At 37.5% G+C, this 13,630-nt stretch overlaps 1 protein-coding gene across 2 annotated transcripts in view; it reads right to left on the bottom strand.

Annotated features, from left to right (window-relative positions):
• Window positions 1-13,630, bottom strand: part of UNC5C (unc-5 netrin receptor C) — a 323,806-nt gene that overhangs the window by 240,176 nt on the left and 70,000 nt on the right. For both annotated transcript variants that reach the window (XM_075860650.1, XM_075860651.1), the window contains exon 2: window positions 3,427-3,462. In XM_075860650.1, the coding sequence (XP_075716765.1) occupies window positions 3,427-3,462 (36 nt within the window). The remainder of the gene's footprint in view (window positions 1-3,426; window positions 3,463-13,630) is intronic.

Raw genomic sequence — 13,630 nt, 5'->3', positions numbered from 1 at the left:
GTCTAGCAGAAAGGCACATGATTTAAAATGCGACATTGAGTGACAAAAATGCACCAAAATTTTGGCACAAAAAATTGGAGTAAGCTAACTAATAGGTGGTATAAGGAAAAGAAAAGTGTCAAGCATGTCCTGCAAGATGTGCCACATTTATCATACAGCATGCACCACTTTGATAAATTTGGCGCATTTTCTAACTGCCTGGTCTAAGTTTATGCTGTCTAATTTAGGCAAGATTAGTAGATCTGCCCCAGTGTCGTCTCTCTGTTACGGTATAGTGTCATTGAGGGTTAAGTATCTGTTAAACTGCAGAGACCGTGGTTTATGGGATCCCCATGGCTTCCCTATATGGGGGATGGGGTTTTACTGGAGGAAATAACAGTTTCAAAGATGTCATTTTAAGCATGATAAAAAGTGACAGAGCTGGTCACATAGGCAAACATTAACCCCATTACTCCTGGGATGTTTTATGTTCCAGCAAAGTACATTCCTCTTCCATTAAAGATTAACATAATGATGTCATTGAATTGGAGGACATTGTAAAAAAGGCTTAACACCTATACACTATGGCTTGTTGTGAGTCTCAGTTTTCCTCTACACCACCCATTACATGCTATGATGAATTAGACATACCTAGATAGTGTATAGAAGACAGTTTAGAGTGGCAGTAATAATGAGGAATAAACTGTGTATACTTTTTATTTATATATATATATATATATATATATATATATATATATATATATACATAGTAGTTCTCTGCAGCCACTGGTTTATTGCATAATGTAATTGGCAATTTGGCAATTTTCCAATAGAATATTACTATCAGAACAGTTTGGAGCCACTAGAATGCTTTATTGCATGACATTGCAATTCCTCAATATATTACTTTTATCTGATCTGTGTCCTATTGATTCAAAAATAGAAAATGCAATCTTGTGTAGATTTAAAATCCCCCCCCCCCCAGGCTACACAGCAGGTGTATACAGCAGGATACAAGCACCCTTATGCTTATAAAGAGGGCAATTTCTATAATAACATAGAGTCAAGCAGTTTCCCAACATAATCACCGCACTTTAAGAGAAAAAAAAATCAAGAATGGTGCAAATCCCGCATTACTTTCCATAAACCCATCTGTTTATAAACCGATACTCTATATTAATGAATCCATTTACAATGGTAAGAGGCTGCCACACTTATGAGTCTGTTGTCCACCATACACTCATCAGAACACACTAGTAATACCCCAGGCGGGCCCTTCTAGACAGATTATGTGGTGTAGTTATGGCCGTCCAGCAATTCATTAGTATTTCGTGTAGGACGGTTACCTCAGTGAGTGCTCACAAAAACCACAGTTTATATGAAGGCAGGAATGCGGACTAATTATTTTCTTTACATCTCCATTTAACAATCGTTATTGAAATACCAAATTTCTCTTTTTTTTTGTATTTTATATGGACAGAAACAGCAACGTGTAATAAATGATTCCAGAATTGTTGTTTAATACCCTACATGAAAATAAAAATGATTAGTAAACATTAGTGATATGATGTCGAATTTCTTCCCCACCTTTCTTTCTCTTTTTGTTGCTGCAATGATTAATTTACATAGTAGCTAAATTGTACAGAATTCAATACAAGCAGTAAAAAACCAAGCAGCCTTAATGCTATAGTAATCCCATAAACATAAAATGTTCCGCAAGCGGCAGGAGGTTGAAGCTAGACTATAAAATTACTAGTTGAGCCATAGAGTGTATTGTCATTTTCTTTTATCTCACATAATTAAGATAGAAAGGGCCAATGACTAGAGCCGATTCACTTTTTGCATAGAGTCGGAATTACGAATGGTGTAATTAGGGTCGCGTCACTCATTGAAGCAATTCTGGCCTGTCAATGTGTCGAAAAGTATGGAATGCTATAACTAAGGATTCATTTGTTTAGAAAAACAAAGCGACGCCTGACCTAGTGGCAATTAAACCGAGAGACATATGGTCCAAAGACAGACAAGCACCGGAGTGGGGTCATTACTGAATAACTTTGCAATATTTTTTTTTGTATTGTTATTTCCCATTACTTATATAGCGCTAACTTATTCTGCAGCACTGTACACAGGAAGGGTCATGGATCAATATTGTTTTTAAGGCACTTTGCTTCCTTCCAATGACCTTAAATCTGCAACTCGTTTATGAGAATGTCTTTCGAAACTTCATTTGCATCTTAAAACGTGAACTGGAGGAAAGCCTCCAGCACATGTGTGAACTCGGTCATACACATATGGCATTATTTTGGCATAAAATAACCGGAATACTTCGGTGACACATCTGTTGCAGACGTATTGAAAGAAATCTGTAAGGATTGTCTGTGTTTGGGGTATCAACACATTGATGTCTTTGTTCCATGATTTTGTTGCATCTAGATTGATGTAAGCCCTTGCAATATGTTCACTCACATCTGTTTATGTCCCCATTAGGGCCCACAATCCAATTTACACATAAATTAGGGTCTATTTAATGAATTAATTTAACAGTCATCAGTATTTCTTTGCAGAGGAAACTTAGTACCTGGAGAAAACCTACAAATTGGCATAGATGAGAAGTTTCACTTGGATTTCACGCTGTCTGCACTTATAATGTACATCCAATAGAATCTATATATTATGGTACCTGTAAGGCATGTTATTATTAGAACTTTCCAATAGATTTATCTTTACTTCCCATATGGGCTGCACTTATACTTCCAATAGAAACTGTCTATTGTACTGTAGTAACCGTAAGGCATGTTATTATTAGGACTACCTAATAGATTTAGCTTGACTTCCCATAATGACTGCATTTATAGATGTAATGGAAACTGTATATTATAGAACCCGCTAGGTATATTATTATTAAACCAGTTTTCCTGGACACCTCTCAGTCTCACCTGTCACTCAATATAAAAAAAACGTAGTTAAATTGGTCAGGTATCTCTTAAAAGTCTATTACGATTATAAGCAACATATAAATGGTGAGAATGGACTGCATGTAAGCAATCCTTCCAGTGATCAGAACTTACTTATATAGACATAGACAAGCTACAATTGACGATGAAAATCTCCAATTCCACCATTATCATGTAGATTCAGTTTAGTCAATTCTAATACTATAGATTTAATGGAATTATCTGCTATTATTATATTGGATGAAGCCAAATCTATCACATATTGCTATTCCATGGTATTCAGCGCAATAGGAAGGTCTAGCACTCATAGACATCCAATGCGTGGATCCACCATTAATAATCTCAGTTCTTTGAGCAGCTTAGGTATTGCCGCTAGGGAATGGTTATGCTTTATTTGCTGATGGATAAATAATCAAGCAAATTCAGGAAATAAACACATATATTATATAGATGAGAAGCACAAATTCTGTTAAATTCTTAACTACAAACTAACCTGGTCTTGGGTCCTGTTGGCCGGGTCTGGGAAACTCTGTAACGAAAAACACAGATGTCTATCATTTATATGTGGGATTTATCAATGCCTCTATGGCCGTTGAGTATAAACAGTTTAAGTATCATGCAAAAATCAAATAGAAATTAAAAGAGGTAGAGCTATATATATATATATATATATATATATATATATATATATATATATATATATATATATAGATATCTATATATATATATTATACACACACACACACACACAGGACATTGGTGGCACAAAACATTATTGTTTTTTTAATGATCATATATAAAATATATGATCATTTTCTTCAATAACGTGACCTGACAGGTCGTTGCCTATAGTAGTAGTATAATATGTCATAAGGAAAATGTTCTTAATACAATTGCAATGCAGAATGAGGTCTACAAAGAAGTAGTTGACTAATGTATTGAAAGTGCAGAACTCAGATTAAGTAGACATGAGCTGGTTTTGTCCACCTCCCCATACATTCCCTGTCATCTACAGCAAACATTTGTACAATCTGGACATACAATAAGGTACACAGTATATTACATTCCCTTTGGGTTGAAGTGCTCGGGGAGCATGTTCTGCGTGACCTGTTCATATTTACTTGTGTGCAATGAGCCAGTGCTAGTAATTCCATTGTTTGGAGTTAGATAAAGGACATCACATCACTAATGAAGCTTTTTAAAGTGTCATTCAGCAGATGCTTTCACGAGAATGAAACGCAGAAAGTTATACTGAATGGAAATGTGCGCAACCAGCAAAGGCTTTGGAGTTGATTTTCATGAGTGAGTGATGATAAGTCAGATCTTTGAAATTTCTGTCTTGCAGGCCTTTAATTGCATAAAAACACTGGGGGGTTGACAATTGACATCAAAGTTCTAAAGTAAACGCTTCATTCTTTCCTAAACTTCAGTGAGAGCCAGAGTATAATTTTACAAGTGTAGAACAGACTGCAAAGTAACGGCAAACCCAACATCCTACTGGAAAAGCGTTCTTATTTGTGCAGCGAGACCATACTAAGGACAAACTGCTTGAGAATTTATAGGTCTTGTCATGATAAGTAGGTCGCTTCCAACTAAGTGCTAACTCCTCGGTAAAATTAGACAGTTTAAGGAACTTACACTACATTGCATGGGTCCAGGAAATCATTATCAGTAAATCGAAATATTTGGAAGTGTAACAGGATTTTTAATCAAATATGCTCTTTTATGTAAATTATTTGATTAGGACCATATTAAAAACTGTCATTTGGGCACTAGAAGTAAGAATTATGTATCATGCAAATCTTACAAGTTAATATTGGAAAGTTTACTAAAGGGGAAATGCCAATTCCTACTAAATTGTAAAAAAAAAAAAAAAAACACCAGTAAATACATGACCTAACTTATCATCTTGTAGGTTGTTAATATATTATCCAGGCATTTCTTAACTGTAATTATTTGTTTCAGGGAAAGCTGAGGGATCTCTCCTGACATGTCTGTTCCAGTAAATACTTGCATTCCCTATAAAATAACAATGTATGACTGGGTGTTATTTCCTTTGTCAATGGGGCATGTCCATACACTCTGACACATCCTATAATAACAAGGGGAATGGTAACACCCAGTTTTCAATTTATTCATACAGTTCCAGGAAGAATAACAGAGTAATGGCAAAGTTCTAAGAAAAGATGCTTCTGAATGATCATTTCATGCAGAATACAAAAATGTACTAAAACAGAAATGTTAGGAGAGGTGACAAATCCTCATTAAATCTTGTACTAAGCTTGCCTAGGTGGGGGTAGTATCATCACATAAGTATGCAGCATTTCTTTTCACGAATCTGGAGAAGGCTACGCCAGTATTTAACTTGTAACCATACAAGAAAGGTTAATTAATTTTATATGAAACGAGTCATAGTATGTATGTACAGATGTAGCCGCCTTTATCTTGACTTTTAACGCATTAAATAAACAATGGCTAGATCTCTTATCTTGACCTTTTTAATGACTTTTCAATGGCTTTTGTTATGGGATATCACGCTGCTGCAAGTTATCAGAGTCAAGATAAAGATGGCAACATCCGTATATGTATGTGCCTGACACATTGAGTTTAGATTGTGAGCTCAGTGGTAAAAGTGACTGATGTTAGTGAGTGATCTGTGGATGGTGCTGAGGAATATGTTGGAAACATATAAATAACATTAAACTAAATTTATCATGCCAACCCCTTTTCATACTTAAAGGGAACCTGTCACCAGCATTTCCCCTATTAAACCAGCAATACCAGGTGGTAGTGGGTGAAAAATCTTTTCTATATAACCTATAATTGTCTTCTTAGTCGGCTCTGTAGCTTTAGTCTTCAGTTTTTTTAGTGTTCCCACACCGTATGCTAATGAGCATAAAATAGTCAGGTCTTCATTTGAAAAGAGTCAAATCTTTGTTTGAAAAGAGTCATATCTTCATTCCTCAAGTCTTCCCGAGTTTTTCCCGCCTCCTTACTTTTGATTGACCGCTCCTCGCATTTCCCAGCACACTTCATAGAGGAGGTGAAACGTTGTGGTTCCATGTTGGATGAATAAATTCACTTTATTTGAGTGCTGCTTCACGTTCTCTTTTTTGGATATCTAACACATAAGGAGAGGTCACTCCTTTATTTTTGAAGCTTTGCACCAGCCTAGTCAGGGATTTGTTCACAGTGCTGCTCCAATCCTCTGCTTTTTTCTACAGGGGGGGTGTGATGCTATCTACAGGGAGGGGTGTGTTGCTATCTACAGGGGGCCTGTGTGGCGCTATCTACAGGGGGGCTGTGTGGCGCTATCTACAGGGGGGCTGTGGTGTGGTGCTATCTACAGGGACAGTGGTGTAAGAGAGGGATTCTTTCATTGATGCCTATAATTGGTGTTTATAACTGTCTATTTTACTGCTGGACTTGTAATATTATAGTATTTAAAAAAGTAATTAAAACTAATTTAAAATAAGTTTTCTTATTCTCTTATTTAGTCGCTATATTAGCATTTACTGGGGGTATTAATTTTGGTCATCAGATCGCCCTCCATTGATGGAGACTTGCCCTGCTCCCTAACTGCCACGCTCAGGAGCTGCCAAGACTTAGAGGGAACATTGGCCCTCACTATGCTGGCTCAGGTGACAAAGTAATGAAGAACTTAAAGAGGCTCTGTCACCAGATTATAAGTGCCCTATATCTAACATAATCTGATCGGCGCTGTAATGTAGATAACAACAGTGGTTTTTATTTTGAAAAACGATCATTTTTAAGCAAGTTATGAACAATTTTAGATTTATGCTAATTAGTTTCTTAATAGACAACTGGGCGTGTTTTTACTTTTGACCAAGTGGGAGTTGTAAAGAGGAGTGTATGACGCTGACCAATCAGTGACCAATCAGCGTCATACACTTCTCATTGTTCCAGCCCATTGTTACAGCGTGATTGTGCAGTGAAAGATGCTGGGCTGGAACAATGAGAAGTATATGACGCTGATTGGTCACTGATTGGTCAGCCTCATACACTCCTCTTGTACAACACCCAGTTGGTAAAAAGTAAAAACACACCCAGTTGTCCATTGAGAAACTCATTAGCATAAATCTAAAATTGCTTATAACTTGCTCAAAAATTATCGTTTTTCAAAATAAAAATTACTGCTGTTATCTACATTACAGCGCCGATCAGATTATGTAGGAGATAGGGCACTTATAATATGGTGACAGAGCCTCTACGGATGTAGCCATCTTCAACTTGACTGATAACTTGCTGCAGCGTGATATCACACGACGAAAGCCATTGAAAAAGTCAAGATAAAGGATCTCGCCACTGTGTATTTAATGCGTTAAAAGTCAAGATAAAGACAGCTACATCTGTATAGCTCAAACATGTAGAGGATAATAGTGCATGCAGTGGAATAAAACATTTAGGGCAGATTATGGCTCTATTAGTAAGGGCAAAATTAGCAAAAAAGGTTTAGCTATTCCTATGGGAGATAAGGACTTGTATCCCCTGTCTAAAACTATTGATTGACTAGGACAGTGGCAGTAGTTAGGATAGGTTTTTAGTGACAGAGAAGTTAATGATTTAGTGATTAATTTGAGAAAAGCCTAGCCTAACGTTTTGCAATTGTTTACAATTCGAACGATGCCACTTTTGACCTTGTCAAATTAGTAGAAGCCTTAAACTGTATGGAAGCAGCTGCCTGCTAAATATTAATGAGTGTTGCCTGGAAGAGTAGTACACCCAAAGCAATACACAAAGACAGATAAATATAGAACAGATATAGAAATGCCTGTGAATGCAGAGATAGGCTGGAAACCCAAATGCCATTATAATTATTATTATTATTATTATTATTATTATTATTATTACTACATTTTTATTTAATAAATGAATGTCACAGTTTACAATGATTTGTTTATATGGTACTGAAGCTCTCAGCTATGTTTTTTGGTACATAGAATGTTTCTATTCATGGACAGATTTCTTTGAAAAAAACATTTCTACAGTACAAGATTCCCACTAGGGGGAGCAAACTGAATAAGGGTTTATACAGGCTCACTAGAGTTGAACTCAAACATATTGCAGACTGCCACAAACCAGTCTGTAGTCTGCTGATAGATTCTAATTTATAATATTCTTGGCAACACTGCAGGTTATTATGGGGTTGTTCCCTTAACATAATAAATATAGATTTATTCTGAGAGATAGGCCAATAGAATTACAAGCATTTAAACTGTTTACAGACAAAAGTCAAATGCAGTAGGGACAAAAAACAAACAAACAACTTTTATAGCATCTAATTGCCAATTATTCATCCTATAGTATCAGAGACTTCAGGCTACAACCAGCAACCCTCCAAAAGAATCTAAGGGTCACTTTACATTAGCAGATTATCTGCCTGTAATGAGCGCCGATCGAAAAAATAGCAAGTCAATCTGCGTTCATTTAGCTCATTTTACATAGAGGAGTAATCTGTACTGAATGTGAATGAACATGGATAGATGTGCTACCGATAACTGATGTTTTTAAAAGACCCGTTTATCCGAAAAACGAGCTTTGCTAATTTGTTAGCTGATCGCTGCCATGTTTACATGGGCCAATGATTGGGAATCGGGAAAGCGCACTCGTTCTCACAACCATCGGCCCGTATCAGGGCATGCCCAGACGTGGCGTATTTCTTCCGCAACTGTCCGCATCAATGCCGCACAGAATCTGCGTTGCAGATTCTGTTGCGGCTCTGCCCAAAATGGGCATTAAATTGATGCGGACTAGCCGTTACGTATTGAGGGGAAGAGGGCTTCCCTTCTCTCTATCAGTGCACGATAGAGAGAAGGGACAGCACTTTCCCTAGTGAAAGTAAAAGAATTTCATATTTACCGGCAGTTGTCTTGGTGACGCGTCCCTCTTTCGGCATCCAGCCCGACCTCCCTGGATGACGCGGCAGTCCATGTGACCGCTGCAGCCTGTGATTGGCTGCAGCCATCACTTAGACTGAAACGTCATCCTGGGAAGCCGGACTGGAGGAAGAAGCAGGGAGTTCTCGGTAAGTATGAACTTCTATTTTTTTTATAGGTTGATGTATATTGTGATCTGTAGTCACTGTCCAGGGTGCTGAAACAGTTACTGCCGATCGTTTAACTCTTTCAGCACCCTGGACAGTGACTATTTACTGACGTCGCCTAGCAACGCTCCCGTAATTACGGGTGCACACACGTAGTCACCCGTAATTACGGGAGCCCCACTGACTTCCTCAGTCTGGCTGTAGACCTAGAAATACATAGGTCCAGCCAGAATGAAGAAATGTCATGTTAGTAAAACCAATACGCTCCGCAGCACACATAACATCTACATAATATCTGTGGACTTCATTGCGGAATTTTGAATCTCCATTGAAGTCAATGGAGAAATTCCGCAATGAGTCCGCAACCAGTCCGCCACACGTCCGCAACAACCATTGTATGCTGCGGACACCAAATTCCGCACCGCAGCCTATGCTCTGCAGCGGAATTGTCCGCAACGTGCAAACGAACCCTACTAAAAAGCTGTGGAAGGCAATGGAGAAACGGGTCCACTGTGGATTTCCGCTGCGGAGTGTCCGTAGCGGAATTCCAGAGCAATTCCGCCACGTCTGGCCATGCCCTTAAAGGACCTTAACACAACAGGTCAGGATTTTAATAGATTGTTGGTTGGTTTTCAGTCCTTTGCATTACGTGACCAATTAACTGATAATCTTATTAAAATAAATTCAATTGTCAATTTCTACTGAAATTTATCGCATATTCTTGACCGAATACATTCATTGTGGTTGCAATATACATTCTGGAAAGTTATGTCACATTATTTACACTGTGTGTAGAAAGTTTTTGCAGTGGAGTCAATCTTTGCACAATTTTACTAATATATTTGCCAAAGAAGATTGAATGTGAACCTACACTTTAGGAAAATACCAATGTAAAGCTAAAAGGTTAATTGACAGCACAGTCAGCCACCTTAAATTCAGCATTTATATGATGTAATAGCCATAGGTTAGTTTTCCTATTCTGTCTGTTTCCTCTCTCAGGTTGTCATAAACATTTCAGCCAACAGTTTTCCATTATGTAATATAGCAAGGTCATGTGTAGAGGGAAATAATATGAAATAACCATTGCGTCTAAACTTTGCTGTCACAGGTTTCAAAATTTACAGACATTACACACATATCTGTATTGTCACAATTTTCCAAACCATAGCTGCTGAATATGGGGCAGAAATGAAAGTAATTCTAAAAATTTTACACATTATCCACATTTTGGTAGTCTTTTTCGCTAAAAATCTGTGTTTCTATGTATTTATACTTTATATGTTTTTTACTATGTGTCTGGTTTAGAAAACCCATTTTTAAATATCCTATCTCCCTCTTAACCTCCATCAATCAGCAGGAGTGGAAAGCGGATACAGAGAGTCTCTCTATTTCTCTTTCTGGTGGACCCAACACCATGGCTAGAAAGTATTTTTAATATGCCCTGGGGTGGCACTGCAAGAAAATTGAACATTTGCTGCCAAGTTCCCCCACAGATTATAGCAGATTACATGGGTTCCCAGCAGTGGGCTACCTTATGGTCAGTTTATATCCAGAGGGTCGACCTCTTTAAATTTGTAGATTCCTGGCTTTCATCACTCAATCCAGCAAAAAATAATGTTAATCACCAAGTTTAGGTCCACCGTATTCGAGGAGCCTAACTTGGTGTATAATTTTGCTCTCGCCATGCAAAATATTAAAGTATAACTCCACTTAAAAGTTAGTTTGCAGACTATATTATGAAAGCTGTTGGAGTGATCCCTATTTATTTTAGGACTTCATACTCCTAGAAGGTTCCCTGCAAATTATGAAACAGTAGTCTGCTGGCTGTTGTTTGCAGCAGACTGTATTCTGTGAACAGGATCTAAACGAAAGACTGTGTAAGGCTCTATTCACACTAGCGCCACGGCTTATGTGCATATAACAGTTTTGGCCAGATCCCAGCTAATCCAGACATAACCTATTATCTTCTAAAGTGGGGTCTGTCAGATTTTATGTATTTTGGCATTTGTGAAGCCAAGAATGGTACTGCGGACTACAGTATTCTTGCTGTCAAAAATGGCAGAACTCAATGGAAAGGGAAAGAACTAATCAGCCATAACAGCACAGTAGTAGGCTTTGTACTAAACACAGGGAATTATCAATTTCCCCATAGTGTAACCCTGCGGAAATAAAAAGCCAATCAAAGCATTATTTTAGGGAATTACTATTCAAGTAATTTCCTGACATACTTGAAAAAGTAGTACCAAATTGGAGTTACAATTTATCTCTGTAATCTCAGTTTATATACTAACACAGACATGCTGAATTATGTGCCTCCGAAAACATGACAATACTGTTACCAGTGTAAAAGGAATTTGTCTTTTAGTTACTTTACTTCTTTTTAAGGGGAACGGCAAATACCTCACATTACGTCTTGATCGAAAGAAAACAGCCTCTGCTTTACAAACTGCTTATAAAATTAAACACAGCCTCAACGTAAGCAGTTAGATCTTTAGACAGGGCACAAATGGACTACAGACGGCTCATTTAGAACAGAAAAATGCCATAAACATGGCTTTATGTAGTATTTGTACATTAAACTCTCTTTGGCTATATAAATATTTTCTTTCCCTACATATTTATATGTTTACGAGGACCCGTAATACAGTGCGGTGGCTTTGAAAACTGAACCAGTCACCACATCTGGGAGAGATTAGGGCACCTCTGAGACCCTGCCAACTACTTTTTTCCCCTTTTAATAATCCTGCTCTGCTATCACTTCTTATAGTTACTGCTTCCTCTCCTGTGCCAAAGAAATCTTTTCAGCAGACAATGCAAATAATGGAAGAACCCCTACACCACTGCTACATATGAAACAGTATCATTTAGAATAAATGACAATAATATACTATGTACGTCAGAAAATATTAAGATAAACATCTGCCTTTAATTTGTAAATATAATGCACACCGCACTACTACATGCACGTACCCTATATGGCCAAATAAAGAGCCCATGTGGTGCCATAGACACCCTATGTGTTATAATTTGGTGCCACCGTGAGGCATAGTATTCTCCACTAGAGGAAATGTTTGCAATACGTTATGTCTTAGGGTATGACAAAATGGGGCAGATTTACCAATACTACGTTTTAAACAGCGTAAACTTAGACAAGGCACAAAGTGGTGCAAGCTGTATGATAAATTTGGCGCATCTTGCTAGACACAATAGACACTTTTCTCTTCCTTATACCACCTATTAGTTGGCATAGTTTATGCCATTTTTTTTGCTACAAAACATTGGTGCATTTTGGCACACAGGGTTGTGTTTTAACCCACACTTCCTTTCAGCTAGACCACAACCCATTTCCCGCTAAGCCACACCCCCTTGTCTAGCGTGTACTGGCGCATTTTCAATAGTAAATCTGTCCCATTGGTTTTTTTAATGGAAGAAAAACCTTGCAGATACATGAAGGTTCAGTATGGGCCCATAGTAGGACCTAACACACCTACAGCATGCTGTGATTTAATAAATAAATAAAATAAAAAAAAATTAAAATAGGAAGCTCTAATATCACCTAAAATTGTAATGTGAATAAAATACTGTTTGTGAATGTTAAATCATATTTTCATATTCAGTTACCACATTTGGTCACTTAAATCCAGTTAAAAACTCATTAAAATGATATTAAAAACAAGATAAAAAAAAAAATAGCCCCCAAAAAATCTCATGTAAAACTAGCCATAGAAAATAGGTTGCGGAGAGCACAGATTTCAGCAGCAACGCTCGGGGACCGGTTATGTATTGCTTGTGTTAGGCTCCTTTCACACAACATATAGTGTCGGATGATACGAGCTGTATGCTGCAATATTACAACCGATTTGTCATTCCCTGTTAGTTCTGTCTGCATTTGCAAGATAAATGGCACAATACGGCTTATGTTGGGACCTCAATATTTTCTGATGTGTTTATTTTCTACTTTTTTTATTGTAAGAAGATTAATATATAAACCCCATTATTGTTACATGACCCCGAGTGAACCTTGTAGGGTAAACTATGCAAATCAAGCAAGATAGAACAGATGTACATATCACCCAGCCTGTCGTCAAACACAATAACAAAAAAAAAGACCAAAACATGTTGTACATACAACGAAGCTGAGCAAAATTCGATTTTCTGTGGTAATCTGTTTAGTCGGGGATTAGGCAGATTAAAGTCGCAGAATTCAGGTCCATTAGATATGCTAAATGGTGTCTGTCACTTTATTGGGTTAAATTCCAGTAATCACTGGGAGAACAGGGAGAATTATGATCAGATTGAATTGTCAGACCTATTTCTTCACACTTTAATTCAGTTTTACCATCAGGAGGGGAATATCAATTACTTTAAATGAGCCAAAATGAGAATGTGCTGCACAGTGAACAAGTAATGGTGAAGCTTGGGGGGAAAGATCCAGAGATGAGGCTTTCTTATGTTTGCAGGCAGCATGTGATAGGTGAGCAGAGAGCGGTTATTGTCGGTGATACGCTACAGACTACAGGGGAGTTTATTTAATCTGGACCAGAGTTTAGTATTTGACCTTTCCCTATAATTTATAGTGTATTGTTATTCTGATTTAACTGGCACATTATTTCAGTGTGAATGCACAAAACAT

The sequence above is a fragment of the Rhinoderma darwinii genome, chromosome 1, assembly GCF_050947455.1.
Source record: "Rhinoderma darwinii isolate aRhiDar2 chromosome 1, aRhiDar2.hap1, whole genome shotgun sequence".
In the NCBI taxonomy this organism is placed as follows: Eukaryota; Metazoa; Chordata; class Amphibia; order Anura; family Rhinodermatidae; genus Rhinoderma; species Rhinoderma darwinii.
This window is presented reverse-complemented; position numbering and strand designations above follow the sequence as displayed.